We start from the raw sequence: 26,415 nt of genomic DNA, 5'->3' as shown, positions 1-26,415 counted from the left end.
CTAACGCGAAGAAAATCAAAGTCATTTCGATAGAGGAAGCTATCCTGCCTAAATCAGGATTTAGGAGATCTTTAGAGGAATACGGCTGATAATGGTAGCGCTCCATCTGTTTATGTTCGAGCTGATCATGAATACTGTTTAAAATATTTTTATAAAGAAATAAGCGCTCTTTTTATTCTGATTATTTTGATTTGCTAAAAATTATCATCATTGAAATTGTTTATTGTTTATATTATATTTTTGTATTCAAAACGTATTCATTACAAAACTTACGAAACTGCTTGGTGAAGACTGCAAATAAATTATTTTAATATTGTCAGGGATCATGCCGAAAATATCAGTAACATACAACACATACACACCTTGTTAATTACAAACTGACAGACTCCTGTCCGAAGTTAGCCCGGTTATATCTAGGAAATGGATTTAGATATTTTAGGTGAGAAAATTTAATTTCGATCAACATGTGTTTTAGTAATAATTTTACGATAAAATCTTTATTAAATTGAAATTTCTAAAATACATTTAAATCAAAACTCGACTAAAGAAAAGAAAAATTGAAATACAAATTTAAATGACTGTAATAAAATGTATAGAACATTGAGACGTATTTTCTGTAAGCTAACGAAAATGATGTATAATTATGTCATTGTTGAAAGTATATCTCTTTTAGTCGTGTCTGTAATTGTTCTTTGCAAAGAGCAAAATAAAATTTGTTTGTATTATATGTACTCGTACTTACATGTGTGTATATTCAAATATGGTGCCGCGAAAAAGTAGAATATTTCGAGTTTAGAATATAATTATTGGGTTTAGAAATCAAACAAGCAAATCCGATATTTCTTTAGATTTAAGCTTAACTTATATTTAGAAGATTATTTTAATCAAAATTTGGTAAAGATGCTGTAAAAATATTTTCTATTTATTATTATTAAAGTTAATTGTGACTTTAAAAAAGTAAATGGAGCGGGTATGGACACACACAGGATACTTTGAAATTTCCAAGTAAAGTTAGACCTCATTAAAACCAGTCCTGGGGATCACTAGGGGGTGCAGTTCGTGAGGCTCTCAGAGACTGGATCTGGAGAGAACATGAAAAGTACTGGGTGATGCTTCCTAGGGTCAAACACAGCAAGAGGGGTTATGCCCTTGGCTGTGCAAACAAAGAACCAAAGTGACTCTAGGTTAAGGGCAGGAATCAGATCACTCTGATTACAGGCCTATTCACAGGGCACGGAAAGTACAGGAAGCACCTGCACAAGGTGGGGGGCTTATTAGCTCGGAACCGTTGGTACAGATTGTGCCAGGAAGAGGAAAAAAACGGCCTCTCACTCTCGAGAGACTGCACTACGAAATCTTTGGTACCCTTGAGACCAGGGGAGATCGTAGCGCAGAAGGAACTTGTAGGGAAAGCGCTCAACCCGTCCCGCCGTGTAAAATCTAAAAAAAATCTAAATCTAGGCCTCATTAAAGATAATTGGAGAGATTTGTGCTGTCAAAAGGAATCTGCAAGTATTACAGTGAAATAAATAATTAAGATGGATTAAATTGAAATTTATCCGAATACTTTACTCCAAAGAAAGGCAATGAAATTATCAAAAATTGTAAAAAAAATATTTACGCCAAAAGAAAACATTTAAAAAAGTGATTGGGCTAGAGAAGTGAGTAGCAAATTTGCGCCTAATTAACTGTGATCTTTCGAGGAATAAGGGCCACATCTCGAGAATCATAACCGAACAATCTACCTGGTGAGACGTCGGTGGTAATTCAGAAGTTACTATTCTATGTATAAGTTCAAACTTCAAACTACTGAACACTGTGCACAAAACAATGGAATAAAGATCACAATTTGTGATCAGTATTTCTCTCTCCTTCTCTCTCTAAAAAAAAAAAAACCTAATTTCCCCTTCTCACCCACCCCCTCCCAAAATAAGCAATTATGAAAACAGAAGTAGAAAAAGGAAAAATAATAACATCAGTAATAGACAAGACATTTCCACAGATCTTGTGTAACATTCTACCTTTTACTTGATCTTACATTTAGATAATGGTCGCATTGTCTTTTCCAAACTGTTTCCCAACCGATAAAAGGGTTTATGTACTCTTGGTAAAACTAACCAATGACATGGTTTTGGTTACTTGTTTCCTTATTGTGTTCACATTTCTGTATCTACCATTCGGTAAAGAATATCTTCAATTTTGTTATTTTATTTTAATTTCATGCAATAAAATAAAATGAAATTAATAATATCGTAGTAAAAATTAGATTTATAGGTAATTTCTACTGGGAGTTGCAAAGAAGTGCAGACAAGTGCAATCGAAGAGTTTGGATTAAGTTAAAAAGATTAATAAAATTTTAACAAAGTTGTGTTCAAAGTATAAACGAGATGATGACTAAATCCGTGCTGATTTGGATTTAATGCCAGCTGGTTTTTTATAGCATTTAAGTATCAGCGAATAATGGTAGCATATATATAAAAATACGATTAACTTTTTGTATTTTTTTTTTTTGTTTTTACGTATAATATTCTCCATTTAAAGATCGTACAATTTATGTACTATAATAATTATATTAGTAAAATTTCTTTACTTTAATTTTTATAGCAGAGGAACGGCACAGACATAATAATAAAATGAATTCAGACATTTCACATTTATTAGTTCTGACCTATAAAATATGTATTTAATAAAATAAATTAAATGAAAATGAAACATCAACAAAGTATTAGTAATAAAATGCGGAAACAGCCGTAACGGTAGTGAAGGGTGAGAGATTCAGGAACACCCGAGCTATACAGAATTGTCTCTGTCACAATAACTAAGCAGTAACCGAGATGAAATATAATTTTATTATTCATTAAATTGGGCAATAACCCGAATGGTTAATGTCTGAGGACGTTAACTGTTATGAACCGGTGGGGGGGCGACCCTCCGACGGTGAACAGGAAGAAGAACTGGGGGTGTTGAAGCAGCCGGCGCGGGCGAGATGGATCGTTAAATTCAAGAACAATCTTAGTAGGGACCGTCATAGCGGAGAAGGGCTTTGGCAAGGTCCTTTCTCTAAGTCCGAAGCAAAGCTTTTATAGTAGGGTAGCGGCGACCAGAGGCATACAACAAATTATGAACTAAAGGATAAAAAGTACTAAATTCTCTGAGTAAGCAATATTTCCGACGAGTAAAGAAAGAGTTTTTAAAAGGGAAGTCATGGATAAGGGGAGACGGAAGAGAACGCCATAACGGTCCTGTTGTAAAATTTTAAATTGCATGTCGTTCTCATTAGAAAATAAAGTTCTTTTCTGGGAGTGAAGCTTTAAACTGGACGGGAATGGCGTTCGCCGAGGGGCTGGGGAGTTTGCGCGCTGAAAACTAAATTAAAATTACTTTCCTGGGAGCAGTATTTCGTTTTATTTTGATAATTTATAGTCTCATTAACCAGTCCATTTATATAGTCTTAAAAATGGAGAAGAAAACATTTCTATTTATAATTCAGAAGAAAAGGGGCGGCGAACAGAGGGAGGATGGGTGTCAGGGCAATTTTGTGGAAGAGGGATTCCTGACAATAGTTTAATGCAAAAGTCCTGAGTAAGTTAAAACAATATCCTGGAAGCTGTGTTATCAATCATTTATTAAATGAGATGGAGGGTGTCCGGTGGTACTCTATATCCGGTGGTACTGGAGGCACCTGCTGGACCACAGTGGGCTAATGAGCAGCACTCCGGGACAGCTAACTGCCATGATGACAAGTGTGAACTCCCTTGGCTACTTTGCTCCAAACTATGCGCTCCAATTAGACGTTTATTTACTGGAAGGTCTCAACCGGGCAGGTTATCTAGCCATTACACATGCCTAACATTATTGTCCTCACTTAATTAATATCCCCTCCTGCTCCTTCCTATTATTACCTGTTGTTATTAAAGCGTGGTGTGTCCATTAAATGGCTATTTCTCATCATAAAGATCCCAGTAATCTTCCCAGTATTCAGAGTTTTGAGACACATAAAGAATTACCAATATATTTACATTATAACCTTCAACAAACAGTTTAAGGAACGCTTAGGGAAAAGCATACTGTTTGCTGGGAAAACGGATAGAAAAAATCTACAGCTAGAGGAGAAAGATGAGGATATGTTCAATTGTTTTGGGTGTACAGTGATTGGAATAATCGTAGATGGATATTTTCGTGGCTTACAATGACAATCTAAAGTGGAAAATAGAGTTTCAGGAGATGGGTGTACCGGGAATTATGGAAGATATACCCATCGAGGGAGACGATTGTAGTACGTTGAGGAAAAGCAGTCACAAAACTAAGAAACTTGTTCTGCATTGTCTAGAATTTCTTGACGTTACTGCTGCAATCCTCCAGGCGGAGCTGGCTTAGTGTATTATTGGCTTGATGAACACACTTCTTAGAGAAAGAGTTTTGTTCTGTTACAGTCCATCTTCGAGTCTCGAGTGAGAGCAAAAGGGAAATGTAGTCTTGTAGTCAGTTTTTCTAAAATTTGTCTTTGCCCTGATCGTGATTAGTGAAGGTCAGTTTGTACCTAGGTTTTCATTGAGGAGTTGATTGTTAGGTTTTTTTTCTGTTGGAATTTAACAACTTTTTAGATAAACTAAAACAGGCAGAAATTTGGCCGCTAAACCACTAATCGTCGTCTCAGACGTGGATAGAGGGCTCTCGAGTGTATGGACGATAAGAAGGCTTTGGAAGTACAATGTGAGGATAATATTGTTTTGGAATTTCGGAATATAGTACTTATCTATAACCTAGATGAAGGGAACTTTAAAATCTATTATAGCTATTGATGGATGTAGGACGAAACGAGAACTGACGAATGCCCTAATAGAATGAATTGAACGATTCTCCCGTCAAGACTAGCTGCTCAGCGTGGAACGGTTGCCCATTGCGTACTCTTTCGACTTAGCAGTCCACAAAATCACAGTATTACGTATTTCCTTTTACTCTTTCTATCAACGGTGAGGAACATATTGTCTAGATAAAATATAAATTGTGATAAAAGCATGTTCATAACAGATTTTATTATTATTGTAAATAATTTGTGACGCCATCTAATTAGTGCAGAGAAGTTTGATCTTGGAATTACCAAAACTCAAATGAGTATAAATAGATGAAGAAGCAAAGAAATGATTACTGAAGAGTTACCAACAAACGCACAAAATAAAACCCAATTTAATTATTTTCTTTATTAAATTTATTTTCATTTGTCTATAAATAAAAATGTTAAAAGAAGATAGAGAATATAAAGTGGGAAAGAAAATGAAAATACCTGGCATTGATAAAAAGAATAAAAAAGGAAGAGTACTGCATGTCAGGTTATAATGGAGGTTACATTATACATAATGATGGTATTATTGTTTTTTATGTCGCTTTTTATTCTTTGGTGTAACCGCGCACCAATAGTATGACGACATATCCATAAAGCTTCGGTTATATTGCAACAGCTTCATCTTCTCATGGATAAAAAAAAAAACTATCGGCTAAAGCGAGTCTACTTTAATACGAAACTTTCATTACACCTGTAAAACTGCGTCAATTTTTTTATTTTATTTATTTAATGTTTTTTATTGTTAATGTGAATAGTTTTATTAGTACTTCTAATGAGTCACGGTGGTTTTTCTGCTCCAAGAACTTAAGATATCATTTTATCCGAAGGTAGACAAACTTTTAAAGAATGCTGTGAAGTTTCGTTTCTACAGACAGATCAGTCTCTCTATACGCAAGTAAACTAACATATTAATGCTGGTTAAACTTTTTTAAATAATAAGGTAATTTTTAACCCTAATCTTCATGCTGAAAACCCTGGAAAAATTACAATTTTACTTTTGTTAAACCAGATGCGACATTGCCCCTAACTTGGTGCATTGCTTTCTGTACTAAACGCGCACTTTAAGCAATGTACAAATAATATACGACGTCTACAGAAAATTTGAAATAAATCTTGAACAAGATGACCGAGAGATTTGAAAATACGAGAACTTCACGCTGTTCAATGGAGTTGAAGCCTTCGCCTTTCTTCGCAGGACTCGATAAAAAATTAGAAGTTTTGAAATCTAGCAATGTAGAAGATTAGATCATAGAGTGGTTACGGTTACCCAGCATCTCCTTCTAGGGTGCTGGTTTAAGAAGCCTCAGGTCACGGATTTTACTTACCATTGCTTTTTTTTTTTCGGGTTATACCTCCTTCAACATCTACCATAGGCTTACATCTCAAACGGCGCATTTAAACAGGTCACAGGGCAATTTCTTCGCCTCTGTTAAACATTGCACAAGTATTGGGAAGCCCTCAAACATAGAACGTTCTGTTTCCCAGGCATACCGTGCCCGACAAAAGGCAAAAGGTTTAGATTATATAAGCAAGAGCAATCAGCCCAGTTTGGAGTGAATTTAGTGGCCAGTTACCGGTCCGATCTTGGTGTCACATGACCCCTAAGTAAACTACCTCTCCATCTTGGAAGCTGTAGCGCCCAATTTTAGTTAACTGTGGGGTACTTGGATTAAAAAACTTGACCTGTACAACCTATTTTTTTTTTTTTTTTTTTTTGTACAATTTCATGGTATCAGCACAATCACGGAAATAAATGAGAGAAACTTTGGGCTGGAGAAACCGTAGAAAATGAAAAATAAGCTGGAAACATTATGAAGGGAGTATTATGAAGGCCTAATTCAAAAGGTGAAGCCTTAACAAGCGATTAGGCATGTAAGATATAACTTCTGATCACTTTACTGCTGAAAGTAGAAGGCCGTTTTGGACCTTGAAGAAGACATACCTTTCTCGCTCAAGAATTTGCGACATTAGTTCAATCAGTCTACAAAAAAACTCTATCCGATAGAGATGAGATTAGGAACATGATTGCCTGTCTTGTCTTACCAATACCACACTGGAAGAAGGAATTATATTGTCGATGTCAAAAAATGAACTTCTGCCAAAATTTAAAAATAATGTAGAATAGTTTTATCATACAAGTCTTTGAAAAGGCATCCTGCTTAAGAAGAGATTTACAATTTTACTGTTAAATTACCGAGTCTCCTCTCTCTTCTCATGCACACCTGTGAAATTATTAAAATTTATGGAATATACGAGAGATTAATAATTAATGGGATGCAATTATTATTAGTGATTATAAGTGGGACAGGTATATGTTCTGTTTTTGTGGTTTTACCGTTCGTGTAAACATGCATTCCCGGGTTTATAAGCGAGGAGGTGGAAAAGACGGGTGCAATTTCGCTTTAACATTGTGGTAAATGACATTTATAAAATAGGTTTTAGTAGTTGGATGGCAGAGGAAAGAGTAGATTGTCGGCTTTTTGGAGGTGGGATGTTTTTGGAGCAAACTGGGGATGCGCGAGGTGTTTTGGTTTTGAAAATATGGTGAGGGGGGAATGCCTCCTCCCGATGCCCTTTATAGCTTTGGGTCTGTCTGTACATACATTCCATTGCAGAAGTGCTAAAACAGGACTCCTGCCATGATACCTCATAGTTAGTCAACAATGGAAGACTGGAGCAATCATTGCTAGGCCAGGGATGCTCTAGCAAAGCAAGCTGTCCACCAGAGAGCTTGGAATGGTCGCTAGCTTGAGCTACAATCAGCTCTCTCTTTTCCACTTTCTACAAATATATATATTTGTGCGGGTATTTACTGTTGGTTGTAGAGTAGGGCATTATTTCACGGGCCGTTTTGTTTATGACTCGACCGGCTTGTTATTATTGTTGTTGTTGTAGGGAGGATTAATGGGCCCACAGATGATGATCAGGGTTTTGGGGACAGGGGAGAGAGAGAGACCATGCAAAATAGAGGGAGGCTGCGTTGTTCCATACTCTACTACGGCTGGCCAGCATGCACACCCAACACAAGCATAATACTATCACATAGAAAGAATCAACAAACACTCAAAGACAAAAGGTGGGGAGGAAATCTGGTGAAAATCATGCATGCTAACAGTAAAATCATGGTGTACATGGTAAAGCTTGAACAATTGTACACAAATACGTACGTTCACAAAACTCAGTTTACCAACTACTGATACGGCAATATTGCCAACCTAAAATCAGCTCGCTCTTTAGCATTCACTCACACAAAGCGCAAAGAGACGGACTGATATTACTACAACTAACCAATAAGTAAAGGCAACATCATGCTAAATATATATATATTTATATATATATAACCGCCGAGTGGAGAGAGACAGAGCGTCTGGCAATGCGAGATGGGTATGGCGGCATAATGGTGTCGGTGCTGCCATTCAGTGTACCCTGTTTTGTGGTATGGTAGACCTCGAGAGCCTGACGCTGCCAGATAACACCTCTAACTGAACACAATCGTCAGACCAGTAGTTGAATAAATTGATGGCAGTCACCTATCTCTTGGTTCTATAGCATTATAACGTTGGCAAACCTGTTACCTCCCGCTTGCCTTTGCCAGCCGGTGCTGTTTACAATAGTAAACACTCTGGTTAGTGATGTTGATGTGCAATGTCTGCGATTTATCTATTGCGTTCTTAAATATATATTGTGTGCGATCTGAGTGAAAGAGAATCGAGTGGGAGGCTTTTTACAGTGTACAGTAATTAAGTGGTATTGTCCTTTATATTCTAATTTTAAGGTGCAAATAACCTATTGGGAGGTAGTTGCCACGATAGCCGAGCGGTTAGAAGCGATGCCCGGCATTGTAAGATTTATTGCTAGGTATACTAGGTTCGAATCCCAGACTAGGCCCATTGGATTTTATTTAATAGTTTATGTGAAAAATTAGTAATAAAGTACATCTGATAGTCGCCTCCATCCAGGCACCTAAAAGAAGTTAAACGTATAGCCCACCTGAAAAAATTGACATTTTTTTTTTTTTTTACACTGGGAAGTTGCAGAATTTCCTCGACAGGAAACTTTGCGGGGCCCCATTTTAAGGAGCTCTTATCCTCTTGTTGAAGACATCAACTCCAAGCAGCTGAGATATGTACCTTTTAAGTAGTTGAGACATCTTTAGATCATTGAGTTTTCGTTGTTCATCTCAAACTTTTAGTCGGAGGCTTTCTTCCATCTTTAATTAAGTCTCTCCACTTTCTGGCTTGCAGTAAGTCAGTCTCCGAAGGGTCTGTTCTAGTGAAATTCATTCTGCATGGTCCATTAATCCTGAAGCCTACCCCTTCTTTTGAGGATACCCAAATTTCCTGTCGGGAAAAGCTCTGCTAATTCTTATTTGGAATGTGTTCAGCCTTGCCCTGAAAAGATTTTCCTTATTTTCATACAAAAACTAAGTTTTTCTCCGCACCTTTTCCAGTCCGGAGAGATTGCTAGTTGACCATACTCTTTACTGGGCTGATATACTTGCTTGTGCCATCAGGTCCCCCAGATATTTTAAGCTTCGACTGTTTGAAACACTTGAAATGCCACTGAGTTAGACATAACTTCTCATTTTGTTTCACAATTTGATGGCCATATGTTTAGTTTGTCTGGATTAATTTCCACACACCAGTCTTATTTGTAGATTCCACCTTGCAGAAGCTCGACTTTGCGTAACGCCAAGCCTGACTAATTAGACAATTCATCGGCATACTCATGAACAACTGCGACATCGTATTACAACAAATCGTTCACCTAGAGTTTCTGATTGTTTAAAAAATAATTCAACTATTTCTGATTATTTGTCTAAAAAATCAGTCAAAAGAATTTTGCGGTTTTTCTTTCAACAAAAATCACCAAACACTCGTAATATTTTTGCCTTGAATTTTACAAATTGAAATACAGACCAGTGTAGGCCTTTGAAAGTAAAGTTAATATGAATAAATAAATAAATAGATAGATTTGAAAGATATCTTTCTAATTGCTTATTATTATAATTATTAGTTTTTATTTCTTAATTCAACAAAATGGCAACATTGTATTTAGGTGTGTCTTTAAAAGTAAACTATCCTTGACAGTTGTACTGCAGTTCTGCTTTCTATTTTTTTTATTATTAAATTCTATTCGTTTTTTAAAAAAACAATTATTTGAAATAAAATAATATTATTTAATTTTATTGCTTAAAATTGAATTGAATGTTAATTGCCTAGACCAGTGGTCGGCAAACTTATTAGCCAAAGAGCCAAATATGAACATTACAACAATTTAAAAAAAATTGGGAGCCAAATCTGCTTGTTTAGTAAACTTTTATTACACTAAATAAGTAGTACACTAAATAATACTAAATTTCATACTTAATTGATGCGAACAATGTGCTGCGAACAATGTGCTTGCATCTCCTTGGAAAGTTTGAGTAAGTCAGGTTTGTATGTGGTTGTTTTTAATTTTAGTCATGATTCCAAGTTCTCATCAATAAGACGACTTCTCAGTTTACTCTTGATAATGTTCATGCTTGAAAAAGATTGTTCGCATATATATGTAGAACCGAAAAGGGAAAGAACAGCAAACGCGAGCTTTTTCAGCTGATCGTATGAGTCAGGAATACTATTCCAAACGTTGAAAATGATCATGTCTTCCTTCTCCAGGTCATTCAAAGCAGACCCCACTTGTGTTGTGAACTAAGATCACATTTTTTCTTCTCCAGTATTTCCAATTCAACACAAAGACGTTCGAATTTAGAGCGCCATATCTCCTTGTTTTTTTTAAATCCAGCAATTGTATTTCAAAGCTACCAATGTCAGTTTCAAAAGGAGAAAATTTCAACTCGGTTATCGTAGCATTAACAGGGTTTTTGACAAATGCTAAAGTTGCTCTGCTGTTTTTAAATTCCTGAAACCTGCTATTTCAGCCGGTAGCTTGTACATGGTTTGTGTTTACGTTTACGAAAACTAATAAAATTAAACTCGATGTTCGTTACGTATTTTTACAACAATATAAAATTTTAATTACCTACCTATCTTTTAACTTAAACAAAAAATTATACATGTTCTCGATTTATAGAAGAATTTTAATTTATCAAAATAAGATGTAATTTTTTTTCTTACCAAGTTTTTTTTTAAATGAAAATATTATTGCGCCTACCGTGGATATTTGTGCCAGAGCCGCACTTAAGGAGCCAAAGAGCCACATGCGGCTCTGGAGCCTCACTTTGCCGACACTGCTCTAGACAATATCGGTTTCAGAAATTCCGTTTCTGGAAGCGGTTATAGTAAGGGGAGACAGTCAACTTTTCGGCTAATATCTTATGATATTGACAATTTATTGAAGTGTAGCCAGTAAGTATTGATAGTTTGATCAATATTGCTGTTTGAAAACTACTTACAAGTAAGTTTGATCGTGAAATGAAAACAATTTACATGTTTTACTTCTCTCAATGGTTATCATTTTTGTGGAAAGCTTTTTCATCATTTCGATGAAGAAAGAGAAAATATATAGTTTTGGGAATTAACTGAAAGCTGCTTCAACGCCAAGAACGTCAAAAAAAGCGGTAACGTAACTACTTATTTAACTGTAAAAAATTAAGAGCACACGAGTACTAGAATATGACCAGAATAAATATTTCTTTATTTTCATCTCTGATCAAACAGAAAAAGTTGCCTAATTCAGCTGTAATTGTAACATCAATTAGCTAATACAGGATTATCCTATTTCATAAAATGTAAACGAATATTTCAAAAATCAGTAAATTAAAATATAATTAATAAATAATTAAAAAATATACTTTTTTTTTACATGCAAACTTGATTTGTAATTTATACTTATAGCTAACTATATACCATCACCAAATTAATTTTAAAATTATGCCATATATTAGCAAAAAGCGAACATTCCTTCAGCATTCTGTTTTTTGTAGAAAAATAAAATAAACGTTGGTTTTGGTAATATTTTACGCATTTTATTGCTTCAATATTTCTCTTTATTATACTGCAATAAAGTTGTTAAAGTTGATTATTACAGATAATTGTCTTTTTATTTTATCAGAGATCTTTTTTTTTTTACGTGATTGTCAGCAACAAATTGTGGTCTTCATAGAAGAAGACAGTTTTTTGGGGCTTCGTCTAACCTCAAAATGGCTCCATAAACAGGACGATATCATGGATTTGCTAACTATAAAGCTATGCACGTACGAGGGTCGTTTGAAAAGTCCGTGCAAAGTCAGAGAAATAGCACCACTGGCGCGTATCGAGGTTATGTTTAGTTAGTAGCATCTCTTGGAAGAACACACACCAAGTTTCAGCCAGATCGGACTATTTCTTTGTGTTTGGCATTCGTTTGAATCGAGGAAGTCGAGTGATTTTCAAAAAATGGACGAAAAAGAATTTCGTGTGTTGATTAAACACTACTTTATGAAAGGCAAAAAGCCTCAGGAATCTAAATAGAAGCTTGATAAACATTATGGTGACTCTGCACCTTCGATTAGAACAGTTTATAAGTGGTTTCAAAATTTTCGGAGTGGCCATATGGGCACAAGTGACGCTGAACGTTCTGGACGCCCTGTTGAGGTTACTACTCCAGAAATCATTGGTAAAATCCATGATATGGTGATGGATGACAGAAGAGTGAAGGTGCGTGAGATTGCTAGTGCTGTGGGCATCTCGAATGAACGGGTACATAATATTTTGCATCAACATTTGGACATGACAAAGCTATCCGCAAGATGGGTGCCGCGATTGCTCACGCTTGACCAAAAACGAAATCGTGTGAAGTGTTGCAAGGACGGTTTGCAGCTGTTCCAGAAGAATCCGCAGGACTTTAAGCGTCGTTTCGTCACTGTGGATGAAACATGGATACATCACTACACTCCTGAGACCAAAGAACCATCTAAACAATGGGTTACCAAGGGGGAATCTGCGCCAAAAAAGGCGAAGACCGTTCCTTCGGCCGGAAAGATTATGGCGACTGTCTTTTGGGATTCGCAAGGAATAATCCTCATCGACTATCTGGAAAAGGGTAAAACTATTACAGGTGCATATTATTCATCGTTATTGGACCGTTTGAAAACCGAGCTGCAAGAAAAACGCCCACGATTGGCCCACAAAAAAGTCCTTTTCCATCACGACAACGCACCAGCTCACACCTCAGCAGTTGTGGTCGCAAAATTAATGGAAATAGGGTTCCAAATCGTTTCACATCCCCCCTATTCTCCAGACTTGGCTCCCTCGGACTACTATTTGTTCCCCAATATGAAGAAATGGCTGGCGGGAAAAAGATTTTATTCAAACGAGAAGGTGATTGCAGAAACGAATGGCTATTTTTCAGACGGACAAATTCTATTATTCGGAAGGGATCAACAAACTAGAGCAGCGTTGGACGATGTGTATAAGCCTAAAAGGAGACTATGTTGAAAAATAAAAAAGGTTTACCCCAAAAAATTAAGCAGTTTTTATTTTTGCACGGACTTTTCAAACGACCCTCGTACAACTAAGTTTATGTTTTCATGATGTTCACAAAGTGATGAATTTCTTTGAATTAATGGGAAGGTGTAACATTTAAAAAAGAATGAAAGTAAAGTAACAGTGGTACAGCTACTCATCATTAATTCGCTAAAACAAGGCCAAAAAAAAAAAATTTTCGGCCATATCCTAAGACACCCAAAAACAAACAAACATCCCGAAGTAAAGATTTGAAGTGGAATCGTCATTTTGTTCAGTACTTTTTGGATAACTGGAACTGTCCCAGCATAACAGCTCTTTAAAGACGACCTATTAAAACAGTGCACAGCAAATGCAGCCTAGCGGGTGTATCTGATAAGCCACGGTTAGCGATTAGTGCACTCAACTTCAATGTTGCTGAAAAACCATCAGCAAATCTTGAAGCAGTGTATTAATCCTTAAGAGAGCTGCTAACTGCGCTTAATCAAGCAATTCCTCTAGAAAAGTGCGAAGAAGCACTGTAGTTAGTCGAGGAGGCGAAGTGCAGTAGTAATAAACCCGTTTATCCTTACTTAGTCAGAGATACGATATATGCAGACTCACAAATGGTACAAGCTACTAGAAGTGTGAATAGTAGTAATGAATCCATTACTGGTTGATTTTGAGTTGTAAAGCCTATCATCGCCTTTTGAGCAAAGTTATCTCAAATTTCGAAAATAGGATAAAACACTCAGGCACTGGTTTTTACCTAGAATCCTTAACGCTCGGTCCCACAAACGTGATTTAAACAAAAGTATTAATTAGACATCCTTCAATAAATCTTATTCTTGTACCTACAACTTCAACCACAGCCGAACTCTAGCTCACCATCAACCACTAACTGTTCAGCATTGTAGACTCCAATATTCTACGAAAACCACTGCAAGGCCCGTAGATTGGTTATAGGCCTTAGAAATCCGTCACCATTACCAACTTTAAAGCTTACACGGCAAAGTCTCTGATGTCGATCTGAATTCAAGAATCTATCGCGTTCTTTCATTATATCTACTTAAAATTCAGAACTAAGTTTCAAGCATAAATTAATTATTCTTTCCTAGCCTAATTAATACTCATCATGTGTTTGATTATTGATTTTTTTAATAATTTATCTAAATACAATATATATTTGGCATAACAATACATGCAAGCTGAGATTTGGTTGCTGCAAGCTGCTATCCTCTTTTATTATAAAATGGTTAGTCTGTTTTCAATTTAATTTTTTTTTTTTTTTTTTTCTATTTGAAATGCAGTTAGTGAATGCAGTTCTCGATCTTGTAGTGTTTGCTTTTGATTTTGGCAAAGGTACCTTAAATAGTTTTCTTGAAACGTCATACGATTCAGCCCAGTAGGAAGCTGTGGCGTCCAACCGTTGAATCTGAAATTTTGCAGAAAGAAATTAGCACGCCTCCACAAATAAGATGGCGGAGGCCTATCTTCGTTTTATCTTAAAAATAAATAAAATAAAATAAAAATTTTTTAAAATAATATTGTTCTAATTTAAAGTATGCATTTATCTTTCAAATTTTGAAATTCAAATTAGAAAATGCAACGTTTATCTTACCTGCAGTTTGAACGTTTTTTTTTCTTACTTCTAGCAATAAGAAGACGTATTCTGATTGTGAACGTTTTTCTAAATTTTGTTTTAAATGTTTTAAACCGGAAATAAATGGTTAAAACGAAAACAAATAATAATTTTTTAAGGCTTCTCGATGCTCAAAATATAAAAGAACTGTAGGGGTAGTGAACCCCCCACAACTCATCCACTCTAGCGTGATGTAGGGGTAGTGAACCCCCCACAACTCATCCACTCTAGCGTAGGGGTAGTGAAACCCCACCACTCATCCACTCTAGCCAGAGGGAGAGGTTCAGCCCCCTTGGCACACAGAGAAGGGAGGCTCGACGAAGATATATAAGAACAAGAGGAGATTCAACAGGAGATTCAACTGGGATTCAATTGAGTGATAGATCATATTGATATTGCGTTACATATTCAGTTCGAAGTTTCTGCTCAAAGTCTTACACTTCAGTTGTACACATCGTTTAGCCAAGTCAGTCAGTCTGTTCGGTTCTTGTAGTGTAAAGTATACAGTCCTTGGCAGTCAGTCACATACAAATATAATATCTTATACCGATACTAAAAGTGTTATTTATCAATCAACATCAACAACCAACAACTCTCTCCTAAACTATTACAGAACTAAAATGTTGATGAAAACGGAAACTTGGTTCTCAGTTTTGGATCCATTGTCGCTTCCAGTGTTTAAGATTTAGGGCGAAATGCATGAACAGAAAACGCGACATAATTGGTATACAATTATTTAGGCTGTTTTTTTTCCAGCATTTTCACGAAAAATATAGAAAAATTCCGCTGAAAAATTTATTTTTTGAAAGTTTTTTTTCTTTTCAATGAACTACAATTTTAATCAGTCTCACTAAAGTACCAAGTAAGGACAACTCAGCTTCTTATAGCTTTTTATTTTAACTCATGGGTCGTTTAAACGATAGGTTTCTGGGCATTTTCTTTTAATGAAAATTTTGTTTAAAATTTAAAATGGGCTTTCGTTAAATTTGGAATTTGTAAATCTTGAGCAACCATCCGTAAACTGAATTTGTAAATGTTGAAACTTGGGTAGTTCTATAATGGATCGAAATATAACATCTTTATGTGCATATAACCTTCTCTTTGCTTATTTATTTTATTTTTTTAGTTAAAATGGTTACCCATTCTAATCTCTAAAAGTTTTCTTTTTTTCACATTCGTGACAGATTACCTCTATTTATATGAACTGGTTAAATTTTTGATCACCATTTAAATACATATTGACCTTTGCCTTAATGTTAAAATAAGAGTAATGCTATATGCCCGCTATTAGAAGAGTTACCATGGTGACATAGTTGAAACTAGCCTAACCTAGATGAATGTTTCAATGGTAACCGTTGTGTGTTAGTAAATGATTCATCGGTAAGCACCGTATCTCACACAGCTTGCCTAGCTGACTGGACGGCAGCCACTGCCGCCAAACCAGTTAGATCCTGATGGCACAAACTTCAAATATACACAAACACATCCCAACCTGTTACTGTATTCACTAAGTAATTTACAAGCTATTGCGGTCACACTGGCATACAACATACTCTTTTTCTAAACCAAAATCAATCCAAACTTAGTAAATGAAAGAGTTCAAATAGATAAGAATCTGTTTTTTACGGAATTAGGGTTCCTTCGCACGAATTCCTCTTAGTTGATATTATCATTGTCATTATCACTATCATTATCATATTTATTAAAAAAAAAAAATCGTTTTATTTGCTAGATCTACTAAAAAATAAGAGTACAATTGGTTGCCTTCTTAAGAGCATAAAATGCACTTGCATTTACGAGTTTATGTTACAAAATAGGCGAATTTGGAGATTTGATTAATTATTGTACGTCACAATAATTAAGCATTGATTTTAAATGCAATATAATCTTGTCTTCAGCAAACAATAGGTATATTGCAATTATTCTTGCCAAAATTCCTGACCATCCTGCATTAGTTATAATTTAAGAATGGCTAAATATGCTATTGGATAATCGCCAAGACATTATGAATGTATTAGAAAAGTGACTAATTTAGCTAATTGTGTAAACTATTGTTAAAGACAGAAAGAGTCCGTGTAAACTTAAGATTTTATTCAACCATCTAAATTCATCTAAACAGCGTAGTAAACAGCGTAAAGAAAACAATATTCTTGTTTGGAACAAATTATCCATTCCATGAACGTTGTTATTATCTGCTAAGACTGAAGAAGAAGACAACGCTTTAACGCTATCAGTTCATTGATGGTTTAACACAGGGGTCCCCAAACTACGGCCCGCGGGCCATAAGCGGCCCCCTGAGGACATTTATCCGGCGGCCCTCGCCACACTTCCGGAAGGGGCATCTCTTTCACTAGGTGGCCAGTGAGAGGAGCAGGAGCACTATATATGGCGGTACCGCAAAGCGCTGCGTCGTTCATGTACAGTACTACTTCCGATGACGCGGGACGGACGCGTCTCGGCTCCTAAAACAGTGTAAAATAACAGCAGAAGTAGGAAGAAAGGCAAAGGCGCTATAACTAAACCGGACATTGACCATCTCATTAGCCAAAAGCAGGTCCATAATTTCCACAGAAATACTGGGCAGTTTGTTGATTTAAATTTACTTGTTCTTTATTTACTATTTGTTCCCGTTTTGTTTTTTTACTTTAAAATAGTTTGTTTTATAGTCCGGCCCTCCAACGGTCTGAGGGACAGTGAACTGGTGGCCCCCCTGTGTAAAAAGTTTGGGGACCCCTGGTTTAACATTTAGAAAATCGTAGCCACACTTTTGTAGTGCCAGAAAACAAGGCGAAATGCAATAGAAATTTTAAAAAAATTGGAAGGACAAACAAGGTAGCTAAGAAACAAAGATGGTTAACCAGATCTTCTCTGTACCTTAATTTCTGGTCACTAAAACATATTTGGTTATCAATAACTTGAAACTAAGTATTTTTTCTTTATTCAGTTCCCACAGTTTAATGGGTTAATACTAGTCTTTTAACATTCTAATATAATTTCTGTAATTATTTCTATTTTGTCCTTTCTGTACTTTTAAGTTCAAAATAAGAGCTGGATTTTTTAAGTAACAGTTATTTAGCCTTCCTACTTGTCAACACTATAGCTATCGCATCATCCGCCATCTTCAGTCCCACTACATTTAGAACATTTAATTCATCAACATTCGCTCTATTACTGTGGCTGATTTATCGTTGTATATTCGAGAATTCAGTTGAATTAAGTTTCAAAAGTGTTTGTAATTCCGTCTTATCTCTACTAATCTTTCTCGATCCTTCATCGCCTATCATTCTCTAACGGTCTCAACTATATTTCCCTGTTACTAATATGAAATCTATTTACCACCGAATAATTATTCGCACGAAATTTACTGAAAATTTAAAATTAAATTCTAGTCACTTGATTAAAATTGAAAACAAAACTATTGGCTGCTTATTTATTATATTTCTAACTACTGCTAAAACTTTAAGAGCATGATGAAGTTATAATTTAAGTTAGAACAGAGTGAATTTCTACTGTAGTCACGGGCTCAACTCGATTGCAATTTGTACAGAGGGGGGTAAAAAAAAAATAAATATTTAATTTTCCCTCACTTAGCGTCAAGTTAGAAAATAAGATTTTGGCATAGAGATTGGGGACGGGAGGCCCGCTGGAGGCGGCACACGGTCGAGGAAGTGAGGTTTGGCTTCACGACAGATGAGTTATATTTTAATTAAAATCTTGCGAAATGATGGCCGGGGGCCGCTTAGTTGGAGGGAGGCAGGCAGGCAGACGCGGAGGCCGTAGTTTGAACTCGCCTAAACAATTGATGAAGGAAAATGAATTGTTTAATTAAATATTATATTATTCTATGCATGGGGAATGAGTGTGAAAGTTGGGGGTGGCACTCTCTGTGTGTGCGCGCGCGAGAGAGAGAGAGAGAGAGGAAGAGAATTTAGTTGGGAGCGGCGAGGGAATTGGAGGCAGCGGTCTACTTTGAGCTGCGGCCCCCCAGGGGCCCTGCCGCGATCCACTCCCCCGCTTGATTATTTCACCTTCTGCAAATAAATTCCACCCCCAACATATATATATATATAAATACTCCACTACTTGGTCCTCTTTCCTTCGACTCTCTTTGTAGAAACATCCTCCCGTCTGTCTCTAAAAATCTCCATACCTTCTTGAAAGTTAAGTAGTTGTGGTACTACTTCATCTAGCCGGCCGTACATTCTTCCCTTCCACTCTTAAGTTACCGAAGTAGAGTTCACCTTCTCCATCAACATATCTAATACCCTCATCCCTGCCTATACACCAATTAAAATATCATTAAATATTACTTTGCGGAAATTAAAAACAACTTATCAACAAGTCTGTGAAATTATATTTATACTTGCCAACTTTTTCTTTAAAATCTCATTTCTCATAAAAAAAGAAGAAAGAAAATATAAGAGTTTGGCCCCAAGGAGCTGGCTGAGGCCATGAAGAATGGGGTCGGCAGCTTTCTGAAGAAAAGAAAATTGATGAAAGAAAAACTGAGGATATTAGTTTTCCTTCCCTTTTTTTTTTCAAACTTCCAGAATGTTTTCATATTAATTACGTATCCCTACCACCGCCTCCTAGATTGTAGTCAGGATATTTAAAAAAACAAAAATTATATGGCTTAGCACCCGCGCGATACAGCCAACACAGTAATACAAAACCCTTTCGCAGAATGCAGAACTCCAAGACTTCTGAATCTTGAAGAAACAATGCTAACATGACAGCTACTCTAGTGACTAGCATCATCATACTCATCATCCTCTTCGGCAGCAGTACCAGAAAGCAACTCATAACAATCCCATGGACTTAATTGATAGTTTACAATATTTTTATTGGTGTAGACTTTACCTTAGTTATGAACAATATGGAGTGCCTTCCATCAAATTAATTATGAAAGCTTTTTAATATTTTATTAACTCAGATATAAAGGGTCTTATACTCTTATTAGATGTTAACAACATCTTTACAATAAACCGTTACTTTAAGGTATGAACTCCACGGATACCATATTTCTTGAAACTAATTAATTGATGTTTGGTACTCTGGGCTGCAGGCTGCAGAACTTGTAAACTCGTCTTCATCTATCTAACGTTCCGACACGGATGTATGCCTCCTTCAGTGGCATGTCATGCCACCGATGCCAGTTAACAGTTGAATGAGGTTATTTGGTGTTGCAGTTACATAATTGTAATAGTCGGCTATTGCTGCAGCCTTCTTGCATTAATTTAAATCAATTCTTATTAATTATATTATTGATTCAATTGATTAATTAAAACTGAATCACTATGGCTGAGAATCAGCAACAGTCACTTGGTCACCTGATGATACCAGCAAATCAATATAACCTCCTTAGGAATCGCACTTCTTTCAGTGTATCGTATAATGTCGTCCATTGCAGAGCCATACATCCGTGCCGAAAAGTTTTAGCGTATAGATTTGATTTACGCACAAAGAACTCATGGAATTTCAAGCATAAATGGTGTGAGCAACTACCAATTTTACTCATTATCACAGCTTATTTCCGATGATAGATTCACTGAGCTTTACTTCGAAGTTTTCTTTACTCACTCTTTTGGGGAGTAATCCTCAGCATCTAGCGACATCTTTGTTTCGTCATTAAGTGAGTTCCTATCCAAAGTATCCTTGCTTGGGGGATATAATATTTTTTTTGATTCGTTAGGCATTAATTTAATGGTGATAATAATATTTTAGCTTCTTTTTTCTTTCTGTCTATCCGCCTGCCATTATTCCTTGTATGGGCAATTAGAAGATCTAAATAATCATCGTGCCCATTGCATATTTTTAGCAGAGCACAGTAAGAGCCACAGAGAAAATAGTTTTAATTTTGGTTGTGCCTAGATTTTACAGGAAAATACACTGAATAGATTAATTTTTTTTCTGAAATTAGCTCGAAATTGTTTTCTTTTGATGAACGTGGTTTCAATAAAAGCATCAGTGATTTCTTTATTACAACTCATGTTCCAATAATGGGTGATACGGCCTATGTAAAAAATTAGGTTATCTTCGAATTGAAAAGTCCATTGCGTTCCATTCTTAACACGTTATTCCCAGACAGCGGTCCTGCTGAGCTAACTGTGCACATCACTAAAACTTTCATTTTGAATCGCTTCCATTTTTTCTTTTAACCGAATAAAAGGTGTGGGTGGATGAAATTCCTCTACATCAATTATTCTGTCTATTCCAAAATGAATAAATCCTTTTTTAGTGATACATTCACTTTTCTATTATTCTCTTTGATTTAGTTTTTTTGCTCCTGAATAAAAAGATCATTTCTATTCTAATCTTTAAGAAAAATATTTTTTTAAATCAATACAATCTTAATGTTGTTGACAATTTACTATTAATAAATAGAATGTGTTGTATTAATAAATAGAATGTGTTGTATTAATAAATACAATGTTTGTATTAATAAATGGAATTTTTGTTTAAATAAAAATAAAATACTATTAAATATAATAAGCATATAAAATGACGTCAATTGCGCCAGTTGTTTATATATTTACTTTGTTTTATGTTTTTCCATTTATTTAATAAATTATTGTTTGTATTCATTGTCATAATAACTTTTTTTTCGTTTTCATTTGTTTTAAATTTGTAGTAAAAGAGATTGATTTCTTATTTAACTAAATATTACAGTGGATTGAGTGATTTTATTACTGCCGTTTGATTGAGGATTGCTTTTAGCCTGAATGAACCCTGAGTATTGAAACTGTTCAGCTATCTCAGAATATTTTGACGCGATTTTTGATCAATATTTCCTTGTAAATAGACTGAAACCTAACACTGGTGAGCGAGCCCTGTTCATTAGCCAAGTATGTCTCAATTTTAGTGAAATTTGATGGCGTTGATTTTTGCTGAAGTTTAATTTTGAGATTTTTTTTTTTTTTTATGTGAATGATTTATTATTTTAGAAACTTTTTAGTAAAGCGATCTTCAAGTTCTTGTTTATTCTTATAAATAATAGCGGAATTCCTGTGCGGAGAAGTGAAGAAGTATTGTTGTGTCTGGATAAGATATCGCTTATTAGTGAATCACTTCGTAGAGCTAGTTTGAAGTTTGGCATACTTAGAGATTCTCTAGTGACCTTGGATCATCCTGCTTTTTCCTAGAATGAGGATTGTACTTTTCTGCCTCTATTTATTTAGCACTTAGGATAAGCAGTCAGTAAATTCCTTATAGCTTTGTATATGGTCATCTTTCTAAATCATCTGAAGACTAGGATTTCAAAGATTGAAGATTCGATTCAGTGCTATCGAAAGCTGGCGAACAGCATTAATTGTAGCCCAATAATGAAGAGCATGATTTAGCCAGGACTCTGTGCAATGTGCGATTAGAATATATTGAAAGACTTGGTAATTGAGAGACCTTTAAAACATCTTCTATCTTCAATCGAAGTACCAATCGTTTAACTAAATTATACTTGGATATTCAAGTTGTGAATTCATCATTTTCCTTTAAATATATTTTTAACTTTAAACTTAAGTTTGGAAAAGGGTTTATATTTTTAAATAAACATATATATATTTTTGGTAGCCTGAGCTGCAGGATACTGGCACGGATTTATTAATTGATAGAAGAGGCCTTCTAATTTGCGAATTAGAAGCTCCTAAAGTAGAGCTGGAAGTTGTGAGAATATTAAACTACTTTTAACAACTTTTCCCTTGATTTATTTGCAATTTCAAGGCCTTTGTTCAAGTTCAGTGAACAGAATTCGATCAAGAAACAGCCTGATTTTTCCTTAATTTCGACCTTATCCAACTTTAATGGCAGGATAGTGATCCTTTTCCTTTTAAGTACGCCAATCGCTATCATTTTCTAGCGAAAGGCCAACCAAATTAGCGGCACATATAGAGAGTAGATAAAAATAATTGTGGCAAAAATAAATAGAATTATTACTTGAAGCGGAAAAAGGAACAAAAATAATAAATAAATAAAGGCGAAAAAAAGAGGAAGGGACAATATTTTTATAAAATAAATGACATTGTTATAATATAAAGTTGTATATAATTTCTAGTAATTTATTACTTTAGAAGGCCGCTGCAGCAGCAGGGCAAGAATAAAGAAATAATTAATTTAATGGAAAAGATGGTATGAAATTAAAAAGGATTATAATAAAGAATAACGGAAGGAAGCGGAGAAGGGGTGACAAAAAAGGAATAGACGCGAATACAGCGAGCCACGGGGGAAGACACCAACAGCTAAAACATAATTTAATGAATGATGTTCAGATGAAAAGATTTTGTTACATCATTTATTAATAATAAGTCATTTTTAAATGATAAATTTTATTAATAATATTCATCGCGTACGTTTGAAAATGAGAAATGATGTTTAAAGATTCTTTGTAAATGAAGAAAAAAGTGACTTTTTATAGAATATGTTAACTGAGCGATTAGAAAAATAAATCTCCAGCAGATATGATCCAAGATTTTGCTCAGAGGCACTTGGACTGAGAAAATGCAACTTTTTTTGAACATCATTGCTGGGTGGGTGGGGTCCTTGGCTCACTGTTCTGAAGTTTCCAGTCAATTGTTAACCGTCACGAAGAATATTTGTGAAAGGAAAATTGGAGTTAGGATTATGAGGAACCCGAAAAGAGTGGCTCCAGCGTAAAAAGTTTTTAGGCTGTGAAATAAGTGGTTCATTCTCTTATAGAGCATGATGTGTCTAGGGGTACGTTTACAACGGAGCTGTGAGTATAGATGATAGCAGAGATGATAACTGATAGAGTAAAATATAATCGCTGATTAGTGTGCACAACGGAGCTGTGATGCATGCAACATGACGAGTAGTGAAGAAGAGTTTTTATGTTCAGCAGCAACGAAACGGTATATTTTAAAGAAAAAACGCTTTAGAAAATATCATGTACATACCATAAATAAAAAACGAAGTACTTTGGGCGAATTTCACTATTTATATAAGGAACTTAGAAATTATCCGGATCGTTTTTTTGAATATGTGAGGATGGGTCCACCCACATTCGACTATATTTTAGAAAAAATAAGGTCAAAATTAAGAAAACGGAAAAATTGTCATGGAAATCCTATAACCTTAGAAGAAAAACTAGTGATTACTCTTAGGTAAGTAATGGTTTGATTGACAAAAAAAAAAACAAATAAATACACATGAAAATAAATGTAAGCACGATTTAAAAAATAAAATATTGTTTAAAAGTAAATAATAAAATAATAACCAAAAATAATGAGTAAAGACAGCACTAAATAATTTTTCTACGTCCATTTTGAAGCTCCGATACTGGAGTTCAGCTAGCAGAAAAATGAAAAATTCAATTCTATCATCTATGCTCGTTTATACCAGCGAGTATGAGTCACTAGTCGAAGCTTCGTTGTGCACGCTCACATAAGAATGTACTAGGTTATTCTATAAGCGCTGATGCATCACTGCTATCATCTCCGCTATCATCTATGCTCACAGCTCCGTTGTGAACGTACCCTAAGGCTGGAAACAGTGGAGCGGCGAGCAAAGCGGCGAAATCAAACACAAGTTAACATATGGGACCGCGCATAGTGGCGAGCAAAGCGAAGATAGAGCAACGCTATCTATAGATAGTATTTGTTTTCGCCGCTTTGCTCTTCGCTATCAGCGCCGCTTTGCTCGCCGCTCCACTAAGTTTCCAGCCTAAGAGTATTAAAAAAATGTCCGGTAGGGCAGTTGTTTTTTGAACGTCAAATTAATTGCACGAATAAGCGTAACGTTGAAAAAAATATCCAACTTTGATAATTTTATTTTCCCTCCTTTTTCCTTTAGTAAGAGAGCTAACTGAGCAGTTTTGGATGTTGAAGACACAGAGAGAACGTCTTGTACTGTTTTTTTTTTTGAAATTTTGGTGATGCAGTTTAGGGTGGAATGACGTTCACAAAACTAGGTTTTGGTCATTATGCTAACAGTAGATTCAATTAGGTAGCCTCAACTTAATCATTTAAAGTTTAAGTTTGATTATGAGATCATTTCCTTAGTCTCGACTAATTTGGTGTAAAACTTCGCGGCGAAGTAGCCACTGTACTTTTGGACGGAAGTGAACGAGGCTATTTAACCATTTTTCTTGTAGAAATTCCTTCACGATTCCGTAGGGAATGGAGCACAAATGCATGAGCTAAGTCCTAATTCAGCTCATCAAAAGTTCCAGTATCTGGTACTTAGGTCCTGTCCCAGATATGATGTTTGAGTTTTATATTTGGGCTTTGACTCTGTCTTTAGATACAACTTAAGATTTAAAGGCTGATAGCTAAGCCATCTGGTCTCTGGTCTCTTTTCAAAACGCATAAATATTTCGACTTTTTTTCTGTCCCATTGAAGACTCTCCTCCATAGAGCATTTAACTCTGTTGTCATTGTTATTATGTATTATTTTTTTTATTAACTTTTATCAGATAAAAGTTAACATAGATTTCTAAATTTTGGATATTGATGGAACATTAACTGGTCAGATGAAACCATTCCAGGCAGAGTAGATAATATTAATGTAAAACTAATTATAAATGATAAAAGTAGAATATTATTCATTGTCACAACTGAATTATTACAATGATGAAAATAAAATGTGCCTATCTTTCCAAGCTTGCCAGGACGTTTCATTAATAAATTGGCATCAATTAAAATAATTAAAGCCACCCCAAATACTACCGCCTCCACCTCGTCAAGGGAAAGTAAAAGAAGTTGGGAAAAAAAGTTTTTTCTTGCCCCCCCCCGGGCCCCTCCGCACCAGAGATAAATTTATGTTGATTTCATTAGAGAATGAAGAGCCGTGCGGAAGTCGAAGAAGCAGAGCCCTTTGTTATTTCGTTTGCCACGCGGCGGACCTCAATTTTTAATGTAAATATAATAAAAAAGAAAAAGAACTAAAGCTATGCCCTTGGCGTGGGGGTTATGTCTATTTCAAACTGAATGGTCGATCCTCCACCCTTCGGCCACTTCTACCACCTCACAACAACCACAAAAATGAAGAACAGAAAAATGGGGAGAGAAGAAAGAAGGATTGTTTCTTATAATTGGCCTTCATCTCCGTTTATCGAGACACGGCTCATGGTAAATTGGTGAATTCCTTTATATTGTATTCTTTGTTTTTGTTTTATTTACACAAAAGTTGAAATTTGGAAGCTAAAAATTTAGAAAACTTAACGTTCTACACAATCTGCTCTTCATATGAAGGAATATTTAATCAGAACTCTTTAAAGAAATAAAATGAAACTTAACGAGAACTATAGGGTCTTCAGGAGCTGGAACTTCGGAGGCGAATATGGACTTAGCCACTTCTTCAACGATCTTGACTTGTCTGCAGATAAGTACAGGCAAACTGTATCTCGTCATAAGTAACATTAACACGATACTCTTTGCTTTTACCACTAACTGTATCACTACAGCAACAAACAAAATATTGCACTAAATGGAAATTCAAAGTAAATTATAAATTTAACTCCATACTCTTCACTTAACGTAGACTATTTCTCAACAGAC

General features: G+C 35.4%; 1 protein-coding gene across 2 annotated transcripts in view; it reads right to left on the bottom strand.

The window, feature by feature from the left end:
* The window catches only part of LOC141449931 (zinc finger protein 131-like), a 271,798-nt gene that overhangs the window by 206,794 nt on the left and 38,589 nt on the right, over positions 1 to 26,415 (bottom strand). Inside the window, exon 2 of one of the 2 annotated variants that reach the window (XM_074119885.1) lies at positions 13,986 to 14,701. The exons of the other annotated variant lie outside the window; for it this stretch is intronic. Coding sequence (XP_073975986.1) covers positions 14,534 to 14,701 — 168 coding nt within the window. The 3' untranslated portion in view covers positions 13,986 to 14,533. Of the gene's footprint in view, positions 1 to 13,985; positions 14,702 to 26,415 lie in introns of those variants that run through there. 2 annotated transcript variants of the gene reach the window in all.

Source organism: Rhodnius prolixus, unplaced genomic scaffold, assembly GCF_049639745.1.
Source record: "Rhodnius prolixus isolate KJV_2025 unplaced genomic scaffold, Rpr scaffold_2, whole genome shotgun sequence".
Classification (NCBI taxonomy): domain Eukaryota; kingdom Metazoa; phylum Arthropoda; class Insecta; order Hemiptera; family Reduviidae; genus Rhodnius; species Rhodnius prolixus.
Note: the sequence above shows the minus strand (reverse complement) of the source record. Positions and strands in the feature narration are given on the sequence as shown.